This window comes from Helicoverpa armigera, chromosome 4, assembly GCF_030705265.1.
Source record: "Helicoverpa armigera isolate CAAS_96S chromosome 4, ASM3070526v1, whole genome shotgun sequence".
NCBI classification, from domain to species: Eukaryota; Metazoa; Arthropoda; class Insecta; order Lepidoptera; family Noctuidae; genus Helicoverpa; species Helicoverpa armigera.
In genome coordinates, this window is record NC_087123.1 from 5,453,286 (window position 1) to 5,478,629 (window position 25,344).

At 34.7% G+C, this 25,344-nt stretch overlaps 1 protein-coding gene across 5 annotated transcripts in view; it reads right to left on the bottom strand.

Moving 5' to 3' along the window:
* Positions 1-25,344, bottom strand: part of LOC110384055 (3',5'-cyclic-AMP phosphodiesterase) — a 368,048-nt gene that overhangs the window by 160,981 nt on the left and 181,723 nt on the right. Inside the window, exons 1-2 of one of the 5 annotated variants that reach the window (XM_064034102.1) lie at positions 16,060-16,243; positions 12,148-12,361 (exon numbers count right to left, since the gene is read on the bottom strand). The exons of 1 other annotated variant lie outside the window; for it this stretch is intronic. In XM_064034102.1, the coding sequence (XP_063890172.1) occupies positions 12,148-12,296 (149 nt within the window). In that variant the 5' untranslated portion in view covers positions 12,297-12,361; positions 16,060-16,243. Of the gene's footprint in view, positions 1-12,147; positions 12,434-15,962; positions 16,244-21,677; positions 21,962-25,344 lie in introns of those variants that run through there. 3 more of the 5 variants (XM_064034100.1, XM_064034101.1, XM_064034103.1) reach the window with 3 other exon arrangements.

Below are 25,344 nucleotides of genomic sequence, written 5' to 3' on the forward strand. Positions count from 1 at the left end.
ATGTATATTGAAACGATGATTTTGCATGATTCATTTGAGTTTCATTGTCATTATTTTAATACCAACAACAAACAACAGTTTTATTAACTGAGGAAAATTTTCATATACCTAAAATTGTTATATCGTTTCTAATATATCTTGTTTGAAAAATTCGGCATTCCTCTCGAATTTCGCTCTTGTACGAGTTTCACCGACACCTGGGCATTGTTGTAACAAATGGCCAGGTATGGTCGACGCGGCCGGGCGTCACATATGTAGGTCACTAAATTTTATTGGGAAAACGATCTGATTTTTTTGTTGCTACCAACTTTGGTCAATTTAGATTGTTCAGACAAAGTTTATTGTAGTACTGATTTATTTATCGTATTTACGTTTCTGCAGAGCTGTTAAACGAGAGATATTTCATGAGATAAATGATTTAGAGGCACCAAAATCCACATTGCGTATTACTACATAATTAAAACGGACTATAACTTCGTTTATTAGGGCATCCCTTTGTACGAACTAATTAGAAGACCATGTTCAGAATAGAATAGTTAATTTATTTTATCTTATATGGGTGAGTCTCATTCGGCAGTGTGTTTGCCAAGGCTTTGGTACGTTTGGTCTTTTTTATTTTTCCTTTGGGTTAGGTTTGTGGGAATTGTTACACTACTTTCATGTATATTATTTCAATATAAGAAATTATATTTCAAAAAATGTACTTCATAAATGTTTAATACCTACCCAAAGTAGCACAAAACTGTTGCTTAAGAGCTTTAGAGCCAATCCGATTATTACCAAAGGTGCCAAGCTCAAGCGCCAGAGCGTGCTCTACAGACCTTATGCAGCAGCTTTGCAGCCAAAGGGGCACAACTTTTTGCAGTCTATAGTTCCATTAGAACTTCATAGTAGAGGCATAAGAGCGATACAGGAGCGGCAACTAATAATTAACACCGTACTAAAGCTCTTATGGCGATGATTGAATGAATGACAAATTTAGCTGAATGAAGAAAACTTCACTGATCGTTTATCTTGTCTCTCATTTCTAAAATATATTTGTTGTTCCTGAGTCAGACATTACTGAATAGAAATAAATATTAAGTGAAGGTAAGTGTTTTTGAGCTATATTTTGTATTATATGGCAAGTAGCTACAAACGCAGATCAGTTTATCGTGTATATTGTTGATATTGTTGAAATATTTTTAACGCGCCTCAATAATTACCTCAGAATATCGTAAAATATATAAATTATTATTATATAAATATTTTTATATCACATACCTACACGATATTGAAATTACATACTGGACTACATTCGTTTTTAGTAAGTTGCTTGTTCGATATTTAGATATATTTTACTACAAATGCGATAAAAACCTAGAAATTTCTCCATTACTAATAAATAATTATCTTGTAAACATGGCGTCCATTGAAAGCAGCTTTAAGTTGCAACTTCCACCTTAAAAACTCCTCTCTGCGCGTCATAGCGCTAAGCTTCACTCTTCTGAAGGTCCAAGTAATATCTGTACCTCTATTGCAGTTCAAGTCTGCACTGTGATACTGCAGATATCAAACCACACTATTAATGGCTACTTGTTTAGAGATCCGTAGAAGTCGTTGGAAACTCTATAATACGATGATATATTATTGTTAATTGTTTAACACTTAAGTACCATGTGTTACCTTGTTTTCAGAGTACCGTTCAAAATAATTCAAACTTATAATGCACAACAAAATAAACAAGAACTTTGCATCTGTCCATCTAAATGGGAAAAACGGAGTGTTTCACTATACTTGAGAGCAAATAAATGGAGCTACTGAATTTTTGTATATTCTTGAATAAATACATATTTTCTGTTAAAAGTTTTTTATTACTTCAAAACAAACATTATTTTCCTCTGTAACTGATTCGTTATCAGAAATTGAGAAAACAAAATCTACGGGACCCTTGGTTGTGTTTGTGAATAAAACAACAGAATGTATCCAAATGAGCAGGCAATGTCTATTAACCTCCTGCTTCTATTGTGGAGCCTTAATGCGGCTATAAGTAGAACAAAGGATCAAATTCCTACTTAAGCCTGCACAAAAGAACAAATCACTTCTGCAATGGAACCTTTAGTGGCAGAAAAGTGATAAATATATCTTTTATACAGTTCCGTTAAAAAGTCTACAATTAGAGTCTTTATGCAGTTCTAACGCGTACATCAGCGGCAATAGAAACTCTTTAGCAGCTTTAACCTTTAACATCATTGTTTGAACTCTCTTTTAAGGATGTAGGCTGCAAATAGGTTGTAGAATGATCTCTTGTAAAACCTAGAGTGACATTTGGTTCAGTTTCTGCTGCCTTGAGTGATATTTACAGCTATGAGCAGCTACGGAAGCAATAGTAGAACTTAAAGTTACTTTTGGAACCCCTAAAGCACTACTGTACAGCTAACAGTTACAAAATAGGCTGCTATTTCCACTAGTGTGCTAGTTGGGATGCTCCCATTATATGTATTTAATTACAATAATTAACTCCGAACCTCCTAAGTTACATAATTGGGGAGGTGTATATTTCATCTAATTATGTACCAGAGAGTGCGCCACCAAACACATCCTTAGCTGCCATTTTCTTCTATACATACACACGTTTAGTTTGAAGAACAAAAAGAGTTGACAAAATAATTGATGTTTCAGTCTTGGCATGCAAAACAGGAACAGGATTCGCGCGATCCCTCGGGCAGGATCGAAATAGTCTGTCTTGGACAGGCCCGTCGGAGAATTCCGCCCCTCCTCTAGCTGGCTCTTAGAGTTACTGTAAAACGATGTATTGAAAAACAGCGCTCTTCAACTATATTTAATTAAAATAATCTCTGTCATTAACGAAATCATTCGTTTATTAATGCCGACAAATAATTAACATTCACCTGTACTTTTTAGCTTAATTGAGATCCGAAGTTTATTTCAATAAAATTAATTCGTCAGCAAAATATTTCAGCTTTCATTCAGCTACGCACTTCCATAATCGCGGAATTAAATAGCCGCATTGAAACCGCGGTAACATGATACTGAATAGTGAATGGTCCTAATTAGCTGTAACTGATTGGCAATAACATTTGCATTTAAAAGTCCCTTTTAGTGAATTGTGCTGTGTTCTGGCTGCTGTGTGGTAGTCAACTGTCAATCCCGCGCATTCATCAACAGCAAATGGCTAGCAAGCTCTACCTGTCTGCATGAAAACAAATGAATAACAACTCATTGTGTTCTACGGATTGTATTTGTATCGGAACGCGGAACAAATATGATCTTAATTCATGCTGAAAACGTGACGTGGACATGCGCAAGCAATTGTTTATAAGATCTATTCTCTAATCATTATATCAAAGTCGATCTATTTATTATTTCTTTGTGCTGCTGAATAGTTTGAGAGAAAACCTTCATTACAGAAGTTCGCTGACTGAGTGATTTATTATATGGATTTGATATCTGATTCACGTGAGTCGATCATTATGAACTAACGTGAAGAATATTTTTTCTTGTTGATAAACAATGATTTATAGTGTAACTAGAGAATTTACTATTCATATATGTAGGTACCTACATATAAAAAGCGTTCAAAACGAAAAGCTTTATTGCAATCAAGGCGACTTTTATGCAGAAATTCTAACAAATGCAAACTTCTAAAATATTTAAAGTTTCTAGAAATAATAAATGGATCAAATATAACAGCGGAGGCGTGTCCTCGCGTTCTTCCAGCAAAGTCTGGTCAAAGTTAGAAAAATCAGATTTGTCTTTTTGAAATTTCGCAACATTTTCGAAACTGATGATGTGGTGACTTGCGCCAATAAATCGTGCCTCGGGAATACATTAACACTTGCATATGGAACATGCAAAACGAACACGTCTGGGGCAATCGAATATGTCCGCTTAACGCTTCCAACAAGGCATACGCACATTCAGATAATAGTTTAGTTGCCAAATAGTTTCTATATCTTATTATAATAATCTGCACGCTAATACTAATTGTCGAATTAGCCTTAGCTCTTTACTAATTGAGCTAGTCACCGCCTCATTAACGTTGATGAACACCATGTTCGCTGAAGCACGATGTAATTAATATTTGCTTTATTATAATGTACAGTGTTTGTTTATATTACAGACTTTGCCTTGTAGTACAAATAAAGGAAATTATAATACAGTTCAATTTGACGCTGGCAGGTTTGGGGATAGAATGTGCGCGACAACGCTTGACAACATCGCGACAGGAGTTCACCGCTGCGATTGTCAGGACTCTATGCACTGGCCAATATTGAAGGTTCTCTTCACACAAAAATGCCAATTTTTCGCACGTCCATTTTTTAAGGTATTGATTGTTCCTATTTCTGTTCGCTGCTGCACAGTAAGGGTGAGTCACCGGGAATTTGGCAGCAACCATGTAGACAATTTGGTCAAAAGCTATTCACATTTATGTCAATACCAGACACAAGATCAGTTGACTGGGTGTCATTGTCTTCAGACATAACCTCGGTGATTTTATAATGGCATACAATAAAGTTTCAAGACCACTCTCTGAAATGAACTGATTGGATTAGTTATACATTCGTATCGTCTTCACGTCTAAACCATTAGCCCAAGGTTTGGATTCAGCATCATAAAGGGCAGATTCAAATTTCAATTTGATGTAGCTAATACCCCAAGATTATTCCGAACTAGCTAGAGTTACTATGCACCTATGGGCTATGCATTCATTTAATAATAGGTACTAACTAACTATATGCTAACAGCACACTTCAACACATATAGATATGTATGTCATTCATTCGACAAAAGCGGCTACAATTTTGATTGACGTTTTAATAACGTCGACGATAAACAAAAACGTCCCTGCTGACAGTCTGGCTACAATGTTCAAACATAGGATTTACATTTGTTATTTTACGAAAATCTATTTTCTATATCTGCCTTTGTAGTCTTTGGAAAAAAAATAGAAATTACTTCAAATCTAGAGAATTGTTTTTGGAAAATTTGAAGACTTGAAAATCTTTTGGGCCATTGTGTGTAAAATACATAATGCACATATGTACATATTCTTAAAAACGCATCAAGCAAACTTTTATAAATTAATGAAAGTGTTATTTATGTATTTTGTAAGACTGCGAGACGCAAAGGGCCATAACATCTTTTTTATTTGACAAAATCCCATTTACCCTAATAATTTTTATTTGCCACAAAATAATTTTCATAATTTCTTAATCGCGTCTCTTATGAATATATCACCAGGTCAGAACGGGTATGCGATACGACGCAATTATGTCTCCGTCTATATCCGTGAGGGCAGCGTGCCAAACGCCCGGGGCAGTTGCTTATCGCCCGTCACCTGAACTGAACCACGCTTGGTGACGAATCGTGGAAACGCCTCAGGTATGACAATGTGAACGTCTCTCACTGACTCAGCTTCAGAATAATATGTAGGCTGATGAGTAATATAGTCTGTTGAAACCGTGAGCCAGACTGAGGAAATTTAATCGGATGTTATATGTAGAAGCTGTGTCCATTGACGTGTTTTCTGCAGATTTTAATAGAGAATAGAAGAGGATGAATGTATCTTTATTGTTAGTTGTGATGTTAGTTATGCTAACGCGCTGATAAAAAGTCTAGACTAGGAGCATTCAAAAGTGTATATTTTGAAGAGGATTCTTATTAGTTTCAACAAGCTTCATAAGTTCGATGTAGGTACATAATGTCAAGAGCTGACCTAAATAGACACAATACAAACAATATGCTTAAAGTCCATAAAAAGAGCAGCCCCTGTAATCCCGAAATCCCATCGAATGAACAAACAAATCCTTTAATCTCATTCAACAGATACCTCTTGTACAGAACAACAGTAAACTCGTTATATTTGCTGAATGACCTTGTTCTAAAAATATACACGCAATTGTCGAAGTTTGACAGTCAAAATTCTTGGGTTCTATCCCGAGTCGACCAAAATTTGTACACTTGTAAGACTACACTATTGCCTATCGGAAAATTCCTAGCACAAAAAATGATACCCATACGTAGACATATCGTTTAGATTTTGTTTTTTCATTAGAGCGTAAAAATACAAAAGTCAGTGAACCGTTGTTCATATACATGAGATAAAATCCGAGGGAATTTTAGCAGCTGTTGATTGAATAGGGTTTAACAAAAACATAAAAATATCATGCATGTTTTCCCCTAAGGGTCAGACAGATGTTACATAGGTATGTAATACATTTTTGCAGTACTTAATATTAAAATCCAATTTATGAAAGGAGAAAACATGTTGCAACGACCCCATATAATATTGGGATAAGGGCAAAATGATGACGATGATGATGATTAAAGTCAATGTACTTACTAGCGATGAATACAACCCAAATTATTTTTAACAGCGTAAATACTACGAACTGTCGTTCAAAATACGTGTATCATTTTCATAGATGTATTTTTGTCTTAGCTACTTAAAAGGGATGCTTAGCCGTCTTATTCTTATTCTTGTTTATACTATTCATGCTACCATAACAAAAAACCTTATAGGCAACTAAACTCTTTTGCAAAAAAAACGGGCACCTATGCGAAATCTTAGTTTTAAGGACTTTACGTGTATTTCAAAGGGTTTTAATGACTGTACTATGTTACTAGCATCAAAAGGGTTAGCCAAGCTTGCGTGAGAGTGTATTCTAAATTTGAATTTTGTACAATTGCTAAGAAATTGGTTAAACCTTGTTTTGGACTAATTGCTAGCAGAAAGTTCGTCGGTGTTTTGAAAAGTTTTCGAAGTGATTTTCAGGAAAATGATAATGCAGTTTTAATTAATGATTAATGTACCTTTTTGTTAGATCAAAACATTTTTGAAAAACTATGAGTATTTGATAAAATTTTCACCTGCTCCAAATGGGCTATACTGATGACTGATGGCAATGTTAAGAGTTTCGGTATTTTAGTGTAACGCGTTCTATTGTTTAGATATTGTACCCACGTGTTTTAAAATATCGCTATTTCATAATTAAACGCTATTTAGAAGAGTATCAGTACTTTGAGCTGCGACAAAACCAATTTAAAGTAAGCAGTACCGATCACAACTCGTCTCCTATCAGACTTTGACATTTTTTAAAGTCTTGAAATTCTACAAAATACAGAAAATAGCGCCTTGACTGTGGGCACGAGGTCTTAAGGTCTCGTAATCAATGATTTTTAAACAACCTCGTCTCTTGGGAAACTCCGTAGACCTCTGAAGATCTATGAGTCTGAGCGTTCAAATAGCGTGTTTTCATCCCACGGACATTTTATTAAATAAACTTGCCTACAATGAGATTTTCTGGCATCTACAGCACTTTCCTGCTTAAATCATAACAATAATTGGCAATCTGCTCATTTCTTAAGAAATATACGTTTGGCCAATAATTTTGAATTCTTGACTCCCTTTCAGCTAAATCGCCGTTAAGTAACCCGATACCTATGGAGTTATCGAGAGCTTCAACGCGGAAATAATTTGACTTTTTAGATAACTTTAACCCTCCTCATAATTTTTCATGGGGTTAATTTTAACATTTATCACAAAATTTGGTATTTTTTAAATGTCAATGTCCGATAGGAGACGAGTTGTGATCGGCACTGCTTACTTTAAATTGGTTTTGTCGCAGCCAAAGGTACTGATACTCTTCTAAATAGTGTTTATTTATGAAAAAGCGATATTTTAAAACACTTGGGTACATTATCTAAACAATAGAACGCTTTACACTAAAATACCGAAACTTTTAACATTGCCACCAATCATCAGTATAGCCCATTTAGGGCAGGTGAAAATTTTATCAAACACGCATAGTTTTTTAAAAAGGTTTTGATCTAACAAAAAAGTACATTAATCAATAATTAAAACTGCATTATCATTTTCCTGAAAATCACTTCGAAAACTTTTCAAAACACCGACGAACTTTCTGCTAGCAATTAGTCCAAAACAAGGTTTAACCAATTTCTTAGCAATTGTACAAAATTCAAATTTAGAATACACTCTCACGCAAGCTTGGCTAACCCTTTTGATGCTAGAATCATACTACAATCATTAAAACCCTTTGAAATACACGTAAAGTCCTTAAAACTAAGATTTCGCATAGGTGCCCGTTTTTTTTGCAAAAGAGTGTATTTACCTACTTCCTTCGCGTAAATAAATATGAACCGAAGTAAATTTTATAATACGGTTTGCAAAATGTACAATCGTACAAAACAAGCCCCTAAAAGTTTCAAATGAGATATAAAGAGGCCTTCAAAACCCAGCGTGCTTCTTCCTCAGATTGTCTCAGAAATATTTAAAGAGGGTAACGAAAAACTCCTGCAATCACACCCGGGTGAAAAAATTATACTGTGAATAATCCACTCTCACCATAACTTACGCCATTTTGTAATGAAAATATGCGGTTTAATTTGGAAGCTCGCTGTTTGGGGACATTATTTGCTGCTGTTCATATTTTCGCTAGCGGATATATTCAGCAGTGCACTACAATTTACATAATAATATTTATTTAGTCATTCCATTTCAGAGGACGTAAATTAACATTGATCGGTACGTAATTTCAGACGAGTCTATGTATTTTGCTCTTTATATTTATGCATTGCAAGAGCTTTGAACATCACGCTTAATCTGCGGTTGAAAGAGAATGATTAGTACTAGTGATGAAATTAAACATGATTAATGCTATTTGTTTAGCCACAAATGCATAATTAATTGCACAGACGGGATTGTAAATTTTCTGAAATATAAATTATATTTGCGCTTGGCTGGTCTTACAAAGCGCGGTTTAATAACTTAAAGGATATTAAAATAAAGCTAAGAAACATACAAGACAAAGAAAAATTAATAAATAAAACACAGGAAGCTTACTTTTATAAAGGTAGGTAAAACTTGAAAGTTAGCTTTGGTGGTGTTTACATACTAAATGGCTAACTTGGTCTTTGAGCTGAACAGGCGCTTTTAATAGATTACCATAATTGGAACATTTTAATGAGAGACCTCTCGCCTAGTTAGACAATCGTCTTTCTAATTAAAATACCCTATTGTTTCAGGAACACGTTTAGGTAATGAAATGACGAAACACTATGTTTTCACATTTTCATAATATCGATTTAAATCGAAAATGGTGAATATAAAGAATAGGTACAATCCATTTTTTGCTACTTTTAACAATAATAAAATGTTTTTTATTTTATTTTGAAAATGTACGATATTCGAAATCGAACAGCCGTGAAATGGTTACTCTCTTGACATATAAATTGGAATTGATAACAAAAGTCAATCAAATCATTTGACAAGAGATTTAATTGGATATTTCTTCATCAGTTGGTTGATCAGTTTGATATTATCCTTTGCCCCTTTGTTGACACGAAGGGCTATCCTTGCAAAGATGTTATAGACATAAATTTTCTTCTTACGAATTTTCCGAGAGCGTAATTTATATCGCAATCTACCTCCTGCTATGGTTTATGTCAAAACGAAAAGTTCCCCAGTTCGATATTAGATGTTCCCATTTTCAGTTATCACCCCTTAATATTTTTTTCTTGAAAATTATACAAAAAGAAAATGTTAAGATTACCTAAGAAATGGTGTTTATATTCATATCTTTATCCCCTATTTGTCATAAAATATATTTTCAAAAAAGATAATAAGAAAAATGCTCTTCGAAGTCCAATTTTATATCAAGTAATGGTACCCCAAAGGCGCCATTAAATTTCTCTCGAGGGTCATCTGCCTTATTGAATTATATTTTAAAAAGTCCAACGAGTTTTCGAGTTCCAATTTATTTTGTAAAGTTTTAACAGTTTACCAAAAGGGCCATTTTAATCTTTGCTAATTAATAAGTTTAATCACTTATGTTTAGAGCGGTGTTATAATTTGACATCTCTCGTGTTGTAAAAGTCATGCTTAATAGAATATTTTCATTTTACGATTAGTATAATGTAATACCGAAGTTCCGAGTGAACGCACCTACCAAAGAGAGTGCTACTGACTATAAAGTAGTAAAGTATTCAATCATCATATACCAGGTAAAATGCAGTTTATCTTCGAAAAGGTCTTCAGGTTTGAAGTTCAAACATTGAATTTCCCGCAGGATTTACTTTACTTTTAAAAGTTTCAACAAAACGTCTTTCGAAATCTATTCAATTCCAATCCCAAGTGGTTTTCGATTCTTTTTATTTCTGTAGATAGATAGCCTTTCAGGTTTGGCCAGGTTTCCCTGTACTTGCAATTTTATTTTACTTCATTTAGTTTTCAATTCATTTGCTTGGTATTCATTCTGGGAAAGGTAAATGTGGTGAACTAGGAGAATAACGATTTGAATGAATGAATACGACACTGTTTGCTTTTGAAACATCGGTTAAATATAATAATAGTGGCATTATAGTGTTTGCTTTGGTAAGAAAAAAAAATAAACATCCTACCTTTTGTTTTATAATATAAACATATTTGTTTGTCAGAGAAGGGCTTTATGTCTTGGAAATCTTTTCCAAATCCTTGGAAATTATGTGAAGCAATGCGTGTAATAACTTGGCCTTTGTTTTCTTTTTGATAGAATTCTATCAACTGTTATAATTTATTTAGTAAAAGTTTTTACTTACAATTTTCATTTACCTACAGTATTTAATTTTATACCAAGAATATTGTATAATTATTTAATTTTCTTAGTAATCTGAGCACATTGAAATATATTTTATGTTTTAACAACCTTAAAATAACGTTGAATTAAATCGTAAAATCCTCGGCTATTTCCCAGTAATACCTCTAAAGCTCAGAGCAGTAAGTATTTTCTATGAAAATTATGAAGATACCTAGATGTTACAAACATGAGGTCGTTCACCTTAAGGTATTAGCCTGCATTATCTTTGCACAAGCTATACATTGCCCTTAGAACAAATTACGTTCAACCCAGCATGACTCAAGAATACTATAGCAAACACTGAAGATAACGAACAAGCAGGTGGGAACGCAAAAAGGTTGAAAACCTAAAAAAGTATTCCAGACAGAATTCGGGCACCTCTTATTTATGACAGTCGAATATTGATTTTGCATAACAATAATATGAAACCGCTACCGAATTCTATTAAAATAAATTTCCAAAAAGGTAACACTGAAACAAAAGAAGAAATGGAAACAGAATTGAACAAAGCCTATTTTAACATTGTAAGATTCAAGAAAACTTATTTACACGATATAAAACTTTTACAAATAAACATTTAGCAGATGAAACCGTGTAGTGTGCTCAACATGGCCCACGGGCCCAACTAATTGCCAATTACGGCAGTACCAAAAGTTGCCTCCAGATAAGTCCGACGTTGATAAAGAAAACCGGCCAAGTGCGAGTCGGACTCGTGCACGAAGGGTTCCGTAAATTACAGTTAAATCAACCTATCTCAAAAACTATAAGAGATACTTTGATCAAACCAAAAATCGTTGAAAGAGTTAATTAGCATGCATCACCTCTATTTTTTTTAGAATTTTATACCCCGTAGTTATAAAAATAGAGGGGGGGGGACATACTTTTTACGACTTTGAGAGCTGATATCTCAAAAACCGTTCACTTTAAGAAAAATGTTTTTTAGAAAACTTTATATCATTTTAAAAGACCTTTCCATTGATACCCCACACGGGTATGTACATCGAAAAAAAAAATTTCATCCCTCAGTTACATGTATGGGGGGCCCCACCCCCAATTCTTTTTTTTACTATTTAGTGTCATATTTTTGTAGCGGTTCATACAACACATATTCCCATCAAATTTCATCACTGTAGTACTTATAGTTTCCGAGTAAATCGGCTGTGACAGACGGACAGACGGACAGACGGACAGACGGACATGACGAAACTATAAGGGTTCCGTTTTTGCCATTTTGGCTACGGAACCCTAAAAACGATGTATTTATCTCACGTCCCGCTTTATAATAAGGTAGTTTTATTTATAAACAAATGAAAGTTAATTAAATTGTTAGCTTGCGGGCTTAATTTTAATACAGATCTATTTTATTTTAAAACCTTTATTCTTTTCATTTTCATTTTATAATTGAATTGTACCTACTGTACAAAAAAGCCGTCCAATGAAAATGTTTTGCAACATTTCTTTGAAGTGAAAATTGGTAACAGCGTCATCTAGTGGCGGAGCTCGCACTTACCTAGTTTCCGAGCCGACTACGGTCCAACCTCGACGGCGTCGCACGGCGCGCATTTCAGCCGTGACGACGCGGTCGCGAGTTCGCCGGTGGCGTGCGTTCATCGATGTCAGCGCGGTAGCGCTCTCGTCTGTCTCTGCGATTGGCAACATAGTCCTTCGGTTTCTATACAAGGCACGAAGTGTTGGCACTCAAGTCTAGATGTCGCTGTTTTAAACTGCGATGTATTTTGGTTATTTGCATTGCATTGAAGAACTGATAGAAGAAAAGTATTTTGTGGTAACTTATTCTGAAGCAAAACAACGTTGTAACAAAATTATTACACATTTCTTTTTACCTAATAATGCGTATAAAGGAGTTATTTTATCTAGAGTAAATAAAAGTTGTAAATTAATTTCAGAGTTTGTGGCTACTGATGATTTTTTTTTTATTTTGCTTTCAGCAATTGCCATAAATTGAATTACTTATCTTGCATTTCCGTTAACTTTTGCACCATAGGTGACCGAATGTTTGTTGAAACCTAATCTTCGGAGTCTTTATTGCCAAAATATAATATCTCCTGATATTTTATAAAGTAAAAATATTCATCATAAACATAAATAATACTGTACTCTCGTCTAAGATACCAATTCAACATTAATATTCATAGAATTATGTTTATTTAATAATAAAATGTACCCTTCTTTGATTACAGGAAATTTGAAATGAGAAATAGGTCCCAAAACATATTAAGTATTCCCCTAGAGGGGTCGTTTCGAAATGAAACGAGACGCAAGCTCGACAGTAGGTAAGCAAACTATTGTTACTTTGATTACATTTACCTACACTGGATAAACATGGTCACAGTGTTTTTGTTAAATATGTAACAAGTACTTATTTAGTTAGTGTTACTTAGGTATAATATTATTTAAACCTATTCTAATAGAAATTATTTGGATTTTTTATCTCCGGGCAAAAATAATTTTCATGTAAAGTCCAGCTACGTTTTACCTCCTAATTTAAGTTAATACTGAACTATCAAACCAATCGCCAAAATTGGCAAGCCAGCAAGACAAGTGCTCATCTACCCAGCAGCTTATCAAGAAAATAACAATTGACGGCTACTAGTGGTACTTCTTTCTTAATTCCTTCTTAATAACGCAATAAAACATGATAACACATGGCTATCTAACAGACAGCTACGATGAACAACTCGAAGGGTGCCTGGTCATGCTTGGCAGACATCTAAACGTACATGTTTTGTTTGGCACAACCAAAACGTTCCTATAGCGCAGTATGTATTCTGCACATGTAATTCTATTCATGAAGTACCAAAATATAAGGACATTTATAAACAAAATAAACACCAAGTAATTTAACGTCTATTTTTGTACCGCCACAAAGCAAATCCATCACTGTAGACATAACCTTTGGATTTAATTTGTGAAAAAAAGGTTAAGTATAAAGTCATGATTGTTTGTTGAAAGGTCGTTGACTAGGGTTCAAATTAGCTCGTAGATAATAAAAAAGAGTATTTTGGCAACAATCACTGAAATACTTTTAGTTAATGACAGCTGTATGAAATAAAAACGTTATTCTGATAGTACCTACTTAATGTTTTCACATCATCGAATTTGCATTTTCACCTATATTTTTGCAGCTAATCAGTAATCATCATCTGCATGATCAACATAATTGGGATTGTTTAACCAAATTATATTGGGGTCAGCTTCTAGTCTAATCAGGATGCAGCTGCGACTGCTTGTCTGACCTAATCAACCCTGTGACTGTAGCAACCCAAACACCCCTTGGCAAGACTGGTTGGCAGACTTTCTGGCTTCCAACTACAAGTAACGACTATCAAAGATAGTAAACAAATGGCAGCGGTGGCCTTTTAATTTAACAAGCCTTCCGAAACATAGAGGAACTCATTATGACAGAATTCGTCTCCCATCCGTGGACCAACCGCGCCAAGCGTTGAGTTAGCGTGGTTTAGCATCTCAATGTGGTATGTTTTCATCAACATCTTGCTGGACTTACACAAATATTTTCACTAGAAAGTGGGACTTCCACAATAAACGGGTTAAGCATTGACGGGTTATTTTTGAGTTATAGCTTATAACGAATTCCACTTCTCACACTTTGTATAAAAAAACCACTGGAATTTTGGCAGCGGCATTTTCTAATTTGACCTAGAAAACGTGTTTCAAATGGAAAATGGTTACTACATTTAAAAATATTGAACTAAAGTACTAAACCTAACCTTCTACAAAAATATATTGAATGAAATATGGTACGTAGAATGAGGACATAAACCAACTAATTTACTTTGTATAATCTGGCACAATTGTAATGTTTAATCACACTATTAGTAATTGGTAACCCAATAATATCAAGTCTCAGCTAATGATATTTACTAATCATTTATCTACAAGATTCAGACAAACAAAGAACTAATACACGTCCGTCATGCTTAGAACTCCTTGTATTGAAAAAGGATTGTTCTTACATGCCAAAAAAATGCTATAAACAACAATAGTCGATTAGTTTCATGTTTTAGACGCAGCATTTGGAGGTTCCAAAACAAAACACTACTATTTTACCTACAGCGCACATTACAGTCTATTGTTTCATATGATATTGTGTGGTTGGACTAAGCTCTAAACTTAATAAATTATCTATAGTACACAGCCACGATATACGGAGAGCCCAGGCTATAAAGCCTGATTACATTAATGAAAGCAATATCATTACCATAGAGTAAATTGCCTGTCAAACTTAACTGATAATTTTGGGAATAACTTAAATTACTATGCATTAGACATGATTAAAATTGATCAAAGTAATAGATAAAAGTAATAATTGAAATAAAATATAGAACTTATTTTTAAAAATTATGACATCGTTCTCTAGTTTTGTAGTTGGTAGACAACAATGAGACTATGCCTATCACTTATGGCAAGCACATCTTTTTAGGACATCTGAGTCAATTTTCCTCGAACTTTTCTTCGATGGAGACGTTAGGAGGAAAAATCAAAATTACTCAAAATAAAAACAAAACTAGTCATAAACGACTATAAAACTGTATACAACGATGTTCAATCGTTCACTTTAAAGATTTTCAATCACAAGTTATATTCCGGTTAATAAATTGGCAAGCATTTTCCGACTATTGTTTTGCACTGCGAAAAATTGAGGCAATTTTCATATGCCTTTGTGTTCAGAGAAACATGACCGAATACACGTATTTTTATTGCTTTTGAAAAGGAAAAGTTAGTCATCCAATATGACATATATTTTTATTTATAAATTGTTGAACCAAACGTTTGGGTTTATGTAATCTGCCTTAAATAATTGTGGTAATGTGATATATGGTATAAATTATTGTTGTGTAGGTACATAAAAAGGGAGAATTTATGTAACACTGGTGTTATAACAAAACAGACTGGCTAGGTCAGTCTACCATGTAACAAATAATATCATTTGTTCCCAAAGCTTATTCAAAAAGTATTTGTCAGAAGTTCTGAGTATCTTATAAAGGTTGTTGGTTACTTTTTGTTTGTCATAGGTTGGCCTTGTTCTGATACTATGGATTATGTCTAAAGTTACCACCACAGCGTAAAAAACTTAATGTTTTTGTGGGAGAAATATTTTTCTTCATCCACATTTGAACTATGAGTAGGAATTTGTATTAGACACACTATTTGCTAATCGTAATTCATATATTTGCGGCTATTTTTATCGCATTCAATTGTTTTTCATTGAAAAACTTCCTAAGATTACCGGAACAAATAAATATTCCCACGCGCGAGTTGCCAATGGTTGTTTTGCTACGTTACCATAAGCGTATCACAAAATACTTTTCTATCACAGTATTATCACAGAGAACAAGGAAATCACAGTTTCACGTCACATGTCCACATGAAGTGCACTCACTCCACGAGGTCACTATAACGAAATGCGCAAATTCAGATGTCCGGAACACATCTGTAATAAGATAAAGTCCCGCGCATACTTTCACGTTATGTTTTAATTTCGATCGACGTTTATATTGGTCGAGGCGAGGCGTGGACTGCGCGTGCGGCTTGGCGCGAACCCGTCACATCTTACATCGAAGCGCCACAGGTCCAGCACATTGTCGCGATGCCGATGCCATGTTGCTGACTTACTTACATATCTTCTCAAAAATATGGACCATATTACTTATGTCCGTGGTACTCGTGACTCATGTATGAGATAAACGAAGAAAATTCCACTGAAAATGTTTTTCCTCTTTCCTAAAGTTGATCAATGTTCTTCTTTGTGTGATTGGTGTTTTATATTTTAAATAGTTATCTGGGTCATATTTTTAAGTTTTCACGTATCACGTATCATCAAAGAATAAATATTTTATCCAAATAATGATTTACTCAGATTACTCAAACTAGAAAAGTTTCATCAAAGAGCTTTCAAAGATTTATATATTCGGTATCAAAAACCTATGCAGTTACTCCAGAATAGCGTATTGGAAAGAAATATACAACTTTTGTTCGCGTAGCCCCATTATTGAATTCACAGAGAAATGTTTTTATTGTGCTGGTTAGCGATCTTCTTTGAAACGTCGAAGCTAGTATAAAGCCCTTAAGAAAGTTTGCGGGAGTTACGTTCGAAGTTACATCTCTGAGAGAAGCTATAGAAATTCGGCGAGCGCACAACTGAGCCGGTTTAAATCGACATTGGCATCCGACTTTTTAACAGCGCAACTGTTTTCTATATCTCAACCATTTAATCTTGAAGCATGTCTTTAGATACAGAAAAGATTATAATTGACCGGTATATTATTAATGCACGATATAATAATATCGTCTGCGTGTCGGTGTTTACGCGCGACTGAGGACGAGAATAGCTCGTGGCAGAGTTTCAAATATGTCGCCGTGTCCTAAACCGCATCTTTGAACATTCACGCACTGTCACACTTAATAAGCATACCTGTAATTTATGTATTTACTTATTGTGTATTGAGATCACTATGACTAAAATATTTATAAAACTTCGCGATCTTAAGTGACTGTAGCACTGAATTCTATGTCTGTGTTAAATTTCTACTGCAATCAAAATTGATAAGTACCAAAACCTCTTTAGATCTTCATAGCAATGATGTAAGATATGTATCGCACATTGCACTCAGATGTATCACTCGTTGATAGGGAACCACTTCACTTTGTGTTCACGTTATTTGCCAAGAATTTGCATTTTTTGCTGAAACGCTTTTCGTGAACATCGTCAGTTTTAACAAGTGAAGACAGCGACAGCCGCTTTGACAAATTACAAACAAATAAGTAGCTACACATTTTAATAAACCTATGACGTAAGCATGATGTAAAGTTGAGATGTAATTTCCAAATCAAAAATTTTGATTTAAGAATACATCACTATCAGTATTTTAATGCTATTCACTTTAATAAAAATAATTTTCAAGGCACCCATAGCACAAGTCAGCCCAAAAAATGTTGACAGAAGCTTATTTAAATATTTATTAAATAAACGTATCCATCCTAATGAATACTCATTTTTATCTAAAAACAAAATTGATGGCCAAATCTTGACATAAACAAAATTATGCTATCAGCGAGATCACAGTATAAGCTCCATTAAACAAAGGGCGGTGCACCCTACTTGATCGATGGCTCTCGGCTCAAACACTCCGCTTTGCCCTCCAAAACACTATCATTTTTCAAGCAGAACAAATAATTTTACGAGAACAGACTGTCAATAACTTTCCAAGACCCCTTTACAAGTTACGCAGCAAAGTTACTTGGCAGACGTTCCTTTGTTTGCGTAAATGAAAGACCATCTATTGACATTAAACAAAACCAACAATTTACGATCTCGAAGGTTAATTCACTCTTCGTTAAATTGCTTACATTTTATGGCTGGTAACTTTTTGGTGGAATGGAATTAATGAAAATAAGTAAACACATTAAAGTGAGTGGAAGCCGGTCGGAATACGGCAAGACAATTGAATATATTGTAGCACTAACAAGGCGGGCGTGAAGTCGTAAAGCGGCCCTGGAATTGGGTGGTTCAGGTAAGTGAATTAAAATGGTGGGCTGGTACTTACGTGAGTAGCCAACTAAGCTACAATACATGTTTCATATCCCAAACTTTGTTAATGAATATTTGGTTAAATTATCTTCTCCATTTCGTTTGCAGCATTTTAATTAACAGAGTTAATAATAATGTTCGTATTTTCTCAAATAAACGTTTTATTAATCAAATATTACATTTCATTATTACAACTACATTTGAGTTTAAATTACTTCAAAAAACTAATTAAACTTCCACTTATCATTTTCAAACCGCACTAAAGATACAGCCTATGTTTTATTCATTCTAAACGGCGTGCGGTATTAAATTTCAGTGGTCACGTATCCTTCCTAAGTAAAAGTTCATCTTAAAGGCGTACATAACGCAAGGCTTTACATAATTCATACAAAAGTAAAATATTTTAGGGACGTGCTGAGTAAGTAAAGAGGTGCTACTCTCTTAGCCGAGCGTTAAGTGCATTATCCAGAAGGAAAAATATACTCAAAGAGAAAAGTAATTTCACATGAGTAGTAAGTAGATGGGTGTAGTTAAAATATTTTATTTTCTCGTGTAGTTTCTTTATTGTGGCGACATGCGAGATGCAGCTTCCTACGGCGCGACTTAATGCAATCTCGCGGTCAGCTTTGATCAGGATAAGGGAGTACTTTGCGTGTATACGCGGTTAATCCACTTAGGTCGCCAGACGGTATCATTTTCAGTATAATGCCAAGTAAGTTAAGAACTCGGATTAATTAGATAGACCTTGCGTAAACAGATTATTGAGGTCTTTGTTTGGTGTATTGGGATTCGGTTCATTTAGTTACATAGTGCCTAAAATAATTATTTTGTAAATGAAGGTATAATATCATGAAAACTTTTTATTTTAAAACTAGGTTTTACCTTCATTTTGTGAATAGGAAATGCTATTAACTTGAACCTCGCACCAGTGGGAGATAAGACAAGGAGCCTGCTTTGATGGAACGAGCTTTTGAGAACTGAGTGAAATCTGAAGCTCAAATTAATATTACGAGTGTATCTGTCTACCAACTGTAGAATAAAACCTTTTTTTTTATAATCGGATCTAAGAACTATACAAGAGCTTCAGTACTTAACAATACTGGTATCAAAACTACTAAATATTCTGTGTTTTGCAACAAGTACTGTCTTGGACGTGAGCCGAAGTACAAACCTATTTACGTAAAACTGGAAGCATATTTGTACTTATAATATTATCATAACATCAAATTGTACGTTTGCCAGATTATGAACAGAAAATTAAGGGCTTCGCATTCCTTTGTGTTTGTTTGAAATTATTATAATTTTGAAACTGAAAGGTGCAATTGCGTTTAATAAGGTATCAAGCTGATTACGTATGTATTCTGTTAGCTATCAGACACTTCAAAGACGAGCTTTTGAGTTGAGACTGAAGAGAGGCAGACAAAAGCGCTGAAAGGTTGCAAGCCTAAGGTCGGACACCGCGAGCTAAGCGCCTCAGTAAAAGCCATAGTTTCGTTTGACTTTGTAAAATATACATTTCTACCTACAGCAAGAATGTAGTACAAATACTTGATAATAAGAATATGCCATAGAAGAGCTAAGCAAATAATACCTATACTAACTCCATCTTCAAAGTTTTCCAAAACACTCAAACTCGAACCATGGAACCATCAACGCAAAGTTGGCTCCATACAGGATTTATAAGGGCATAATTGAAACCGGACATGCACATTTACCAAGTTATGCACCGTCATAAATTTCCTACGCTTGTGTGTGACAGTTTCGCTCACATTTGCGCTCGAGAGCAACATAAACTCGGACCCACTACTCCCAACTAATTCCCGTATGTATGCAAATTGTGCGTCAAAATTGTAAGCTTGTAATTTATTTGACTAGTAAGATGGAAAAAGGTATCGATCAGACACGGTAGATTTTATAGTTAAAAATGAAAAAAAAAAAACAATCCACATTTTCTGTTTCATATGATTAAGATTCATATGAGCATTCTTTATAACAACATTCTTTTAATTAAGTATTAGGTATATGTAGATATATAAAAGTTGCTATTTTCTTTGACTCATTATGTATATAAACTAGATTTGTATCTAATGTGAAAGTATTGAATCCCTCATTAAACATTGTCATTTACAGCTTCCGTAGAACCATCTTAAAAACTTTTTAAACATCAGTCATTTGATTGTTCTCGTTGTAATTACGCGAAATGTTCCGAAGTTAGCGCTGACTGAACTTGCAATAAAAAACTCTTATCGAATTATAGAACTTTTTTAAAATAAATTGAAAGCAACCCCTGGATGTTTTGTTTCCTCTTCAATATTTTTTCTTGCGTTTAATTTACTAACACTGTTTAATATTTGTATACTCGTTGAGATGTGTAACATTTGCATAACGTATTTTTTCTACGTTTATATTCGCGCCAGCACAGAGAGCAATCAGAACATCAAAGCAGTATTTAATTGGAGCTATTTCCTGCTTTCCAGATTGAACTATTTCCGAGTGAGCGTATTGATTAGCTTCGCTCACATACTGTCACAATAGATTCACAATGCCCGAAAGATGGGTTTTACTGGGTCGCGCCCATCCAATTCCAGATTTTCGAACCAAATATGATTTTTCCATTTATTGTGCGGTATTATAAAAATTCTGGTTATCTTTGGCTAACCTCGACCGTTTTTGCAAAACGATCTATTAATAACATTCTATATTCACCGAATAAATATTTTGATATTGGATAAATCATGGTGTGTGAAGAACGACGTATAAGCGCTGCCAATGCCAGATTAATGGCTTCCTTCAATGTGCCGCCTAATGTCGTGCTGAAATATCACTCACAGAAGAAAGAGAAAATCCATTTTTTGCGGTTTGCCAGCCATGCGCATTTACTATGGATATCTTTAGTTCCATTTGAAATGTATGGTCTGCTTTTCAGTAAAGGACATAATGCGATGAATAATAAAGTTACATAGTGGAGGGGGCAATTTGGGAAGGACACGCCGAATGTACAACAATGATTCATAGGACGGTTCTAGTGAAAGCGTCGCCGGGTATAATGGAATACAAAAACAGTTGAAGACAGTGATCTCAGGACAATAGTCGAGGTTAGCTAGAACGAGCGTTTACGTGGCCGGGCATTGTTGTGCTAATGCCTGGGACAGACCATCGCTGGAGCCCCTCATGAATATTAACTGATATTTGTCTTACAGATAGCCACTCACTGAAAATATCTATTCAATATAGACACGACGCTTTAGTTGTATTGTTTAGCTATGGGTATGAAGCGAAACTAATTTAAGTGTTTTTATACACGAGATAATGAAGAACGTTGATAGGGTTCGGTCGTAAAAATATAAGAAATTGATGTCTTGATACCTAATCCGACTTTTTAGGTGTACGGAGTAACAGCAAACATAGTTTTAGAACGTACACATCTATTCGCTATTGTAGATTCTGTGAACATGGAAGTCTTCACTTACCCGCATATCCAAGAATGCCTTCGCCTCGGTATAGATGCAAGGGTGAGTGCGAAGGGTGGCAGCGCAGTCGGCGGGTCGTCCTCTTCCTGCGCGCCACTCACGCGCACCTCAGGCACGCGCAATTGGTGGCGACTCATCACAAAACACTATATTACACGCCCTCCGTACGAACAAAGTCGAACATTTTCGCGCTCTCAAAAACGTTTGTAGATCTCAAAAATGCTGTATCAAAATTCAACAATACGCTTCGTAGTAATAAATTCGGTTTGATTGATGTACGTCACCTGAAATGGAAAATGGATTTTGTAATTTCTGTCAACTTGTATCAAGTTAACAAAAATTACGATTTCATATTTGGAATGTGTTGCTAACGCTTACTATCGAGTCCGAGTAAAGAGTCGTGTAATCTATAAAAAAAAAAACACCCACTTAGTAGTGCCGACTGGCAAAATATGTCTCGCTAAAACATCATTAATTCATATGTTATACTCGTACTAAGGCGGACATTAGATGAGAAGATAACATAATTTGTCATATCTCCTTCCTCCATTAGCTACTCATAAGTCAAGACAAATGAATGGTGCTACCTAATCTACAGTAAAATAAACATCGTTACGTAATTTTTGTTCTTTTAGCTAATGATTCTGTTTATGGTTTTCATAAAAGGAACAAATGGAATTATCTTTGTGTCGGTGTTTCATTGAAGGTGCGAAGGGCACTGCCGGAGAAGCCTCATCATTACATCCGCTTAGGTCCGCAAGTGATAAAGAGATTTGTTTAATGTCTCTCACCCTTGACGGTTTTCTCTAATCGCTACTTAATGTAAACCACATTGTTTGAGATAAATATATAACGTCATTAAAATGTGGAGCGTTGAAAATAAAACTGGGTTATGAAAAATATTTTTTTGCTGTCAGCTTTTTAACGAAATCAAAGTTAATACGTTACGTTATTAAACTGTACAGAACTTATACGTTTTAATTCATCATTTGTCTAAACCGATAGGATTATATAAGATTTTAAAGAAGAAAAATGTAATATTTATCCTTTTATTCCATTTATAATAGCGGTTGTAGATATAATATATAGAGACTGATAAGTTTGTTATATGGGCAAACTTTGTTGCTTCGCGAACTCGCAAAAAGCTCTCTAGCTAATGAAATCATTAATTATTGGGAACTAATGTCTCAGATTTTCTTTATTGGCAAGTTTCACGTGATAACAAAATGTGTATTGAAGTTAAAGTGAATGATGGAACATGCCATAGGTAGGTATATCATGCAGTTTAATAACATCAACTTTTTACTTTTTCGAAATATGTAATTCCAACGAAAACCTGAGCGAGTGTTTGATTTCAAACTAAAAATTCAGTATTAATAAAAAAATATTAATATTGAGTTTTATTTCGACGAATGCAATCAAGAGATTAAAATAACTGTGAACCAGGGCCTGGCCCTGCAGTTTCTATCACTCAAACAAATATTATGTTTTGTTTATGATACCTGCTATGTATACTGAGCTGCATTCACTTGGGAAGTTGGCAAGCAAATAGGAGATCGCAGTATTTCGTTGATGTTATTTATAAACATAGGTGAAGGCTGCAACCCACCTCGATGATAAATATGAATAATCCCTTAGTCATATGACATACCCAGAAGTCAGGAAGTGATGTAGATTAGTTGAGAGAAAATTACACTCATATATAGACCAACCTTTCCTTGTCATGTAATTTTCTTTATGTTTTGTTATGAAATGTACACATACAGACATACATTACAAACTAACATGATGTGTGTGAACCGTAGTACTCACTAAAATATCTTGTTCCTTTTTCAGTGCTTGTAAAATAAGTGTGGAAATAAAACTCATAGCACGCCAGTAAACAATGCGTGCGTAAGAAATATAGATAATTCCAGCCAACATCGGGGCGGAACTATTGTGCCATCTGTTGGCGAAGTGCCTAATACCTGGCCGCGACGCGACCCCGACCTCTTTACGAACATAACTTACCAAACAATTGCAAATATACGGCCACAAGCACGTTTAAACATAATAAACTATATTCGGGAACCCACAAATATTATATTGTACTACAATAATTGTTTCAGGCATCACTGACTTTTTTTCGATGTTTTCTGGTTCCATTTTTTATGCTCTACTCCATGGTTTATTTTCCTGTTGTAAATATGTTCACAAGTTGCTGCATCATGGCATAAATCAGATGCCAAATAAATTGTTAAACATAGGTATAAAGCCTCTCTTATAAATATTTTCTTTTCAATGTCTTTTTACGTTCAAATTCGCAATTTTCATCGCGGATAGCAGCAAAAGTTGAGGACGCGTAATGTCCCAAGGGAAATTTAAAACCACTTAAAAATCAAGCAATTATAGGATACATTAAACTTTACGACAAGGGTTATACTCGTATTTAAAGTAAGGATCTCGAATTTAATTTATGGGAATCCCGAACTATATCACCTTTCAACTTTTTGGGCCATAAATATTTTTTTGTTCAGTCAGAGAACAGCGAAATTTATTCATCTCCTAGATAACCTTGGATAATCTGACTCGCACTTTTCCAGGCTTTATTTTATGAGAAATTCCATCAAAGGCTTACGACCCACTTTAAGGAGGGTCGATTGGGGATGAGATTTTTTCGTGAAAAATCTGTGCACGTAATAGGGCGGGTGGCGAATGTGAACGGAATATTTTGTCGCCTTCTGAGACCGAGTCTACCGGGATGGCATCTGAAGCGACGCCCTAGTAATCTTTGTAAACAAATTCAGTTTTGCTCCCAGCAATGACAGTAATCCGTACTATTCTAGATGTCGGTACGAACAGTATTTGTTGAGGTGCTTCTGAAGCTATTTACATATGTCGTGATATGTCAGGGAATGGAGACAATTCCTATCACAATGTACGGCGTTGCTGAAACATCAATAGCTATTGTGTAAACAGTGTAAATTCCCGTTGTGCTTTCTAGCAACTTGTGCTGTGTTAGGAAAATATGCTGTGTTTTTATGTTTAGAAACTAACAGGCAAGATTTAATAATAAAAAGTGTCTATTTCATTTTCAGTAAAATCACAAAATTAATTAATTTTAAAATACACTAGAGTGTATTAAATATTTATGAGCAGAAAAATCACGCAAAATTATAAATGAATCGTGTCGCAAAACCTTTGGGGTTGAAACTTCGCACGCACATGACGTGATCACATGCGTGTGGTTTCTATCAGTTTGTATTTTACTTTCATGTCAACGTCAATCTCCTGAACAAAGTACCGACAACACTTTCAGCTGAGATTTCAGAACATATTATAGGCATGGAAAGAGGAAAAAAGTTTGGAATCTTAAAATAAGATTTGCAACGTGTTTAGTGACTTGAAGACAAAGGCTGGTATAAAAATGTAGGTACCGTGCTTACGGTGCAAGTAATTCAGTTTTTCTGAAATCTAACGAAGTTTACATACCTAGATTTTTTCTTTAGGTATTTATTCTACATAATATTTTGATGCGCAAGACTTTAATGGTCTATTGTGTGTGCATTTACACAGCACGTCACGATACATCCGCCGACACAAATTAGATTATGAAACGCATGCCATAACACCAGGACGGCTACTACACTAATTACTCTAAATTGTACTCTATTAACTGAAGAGCTAT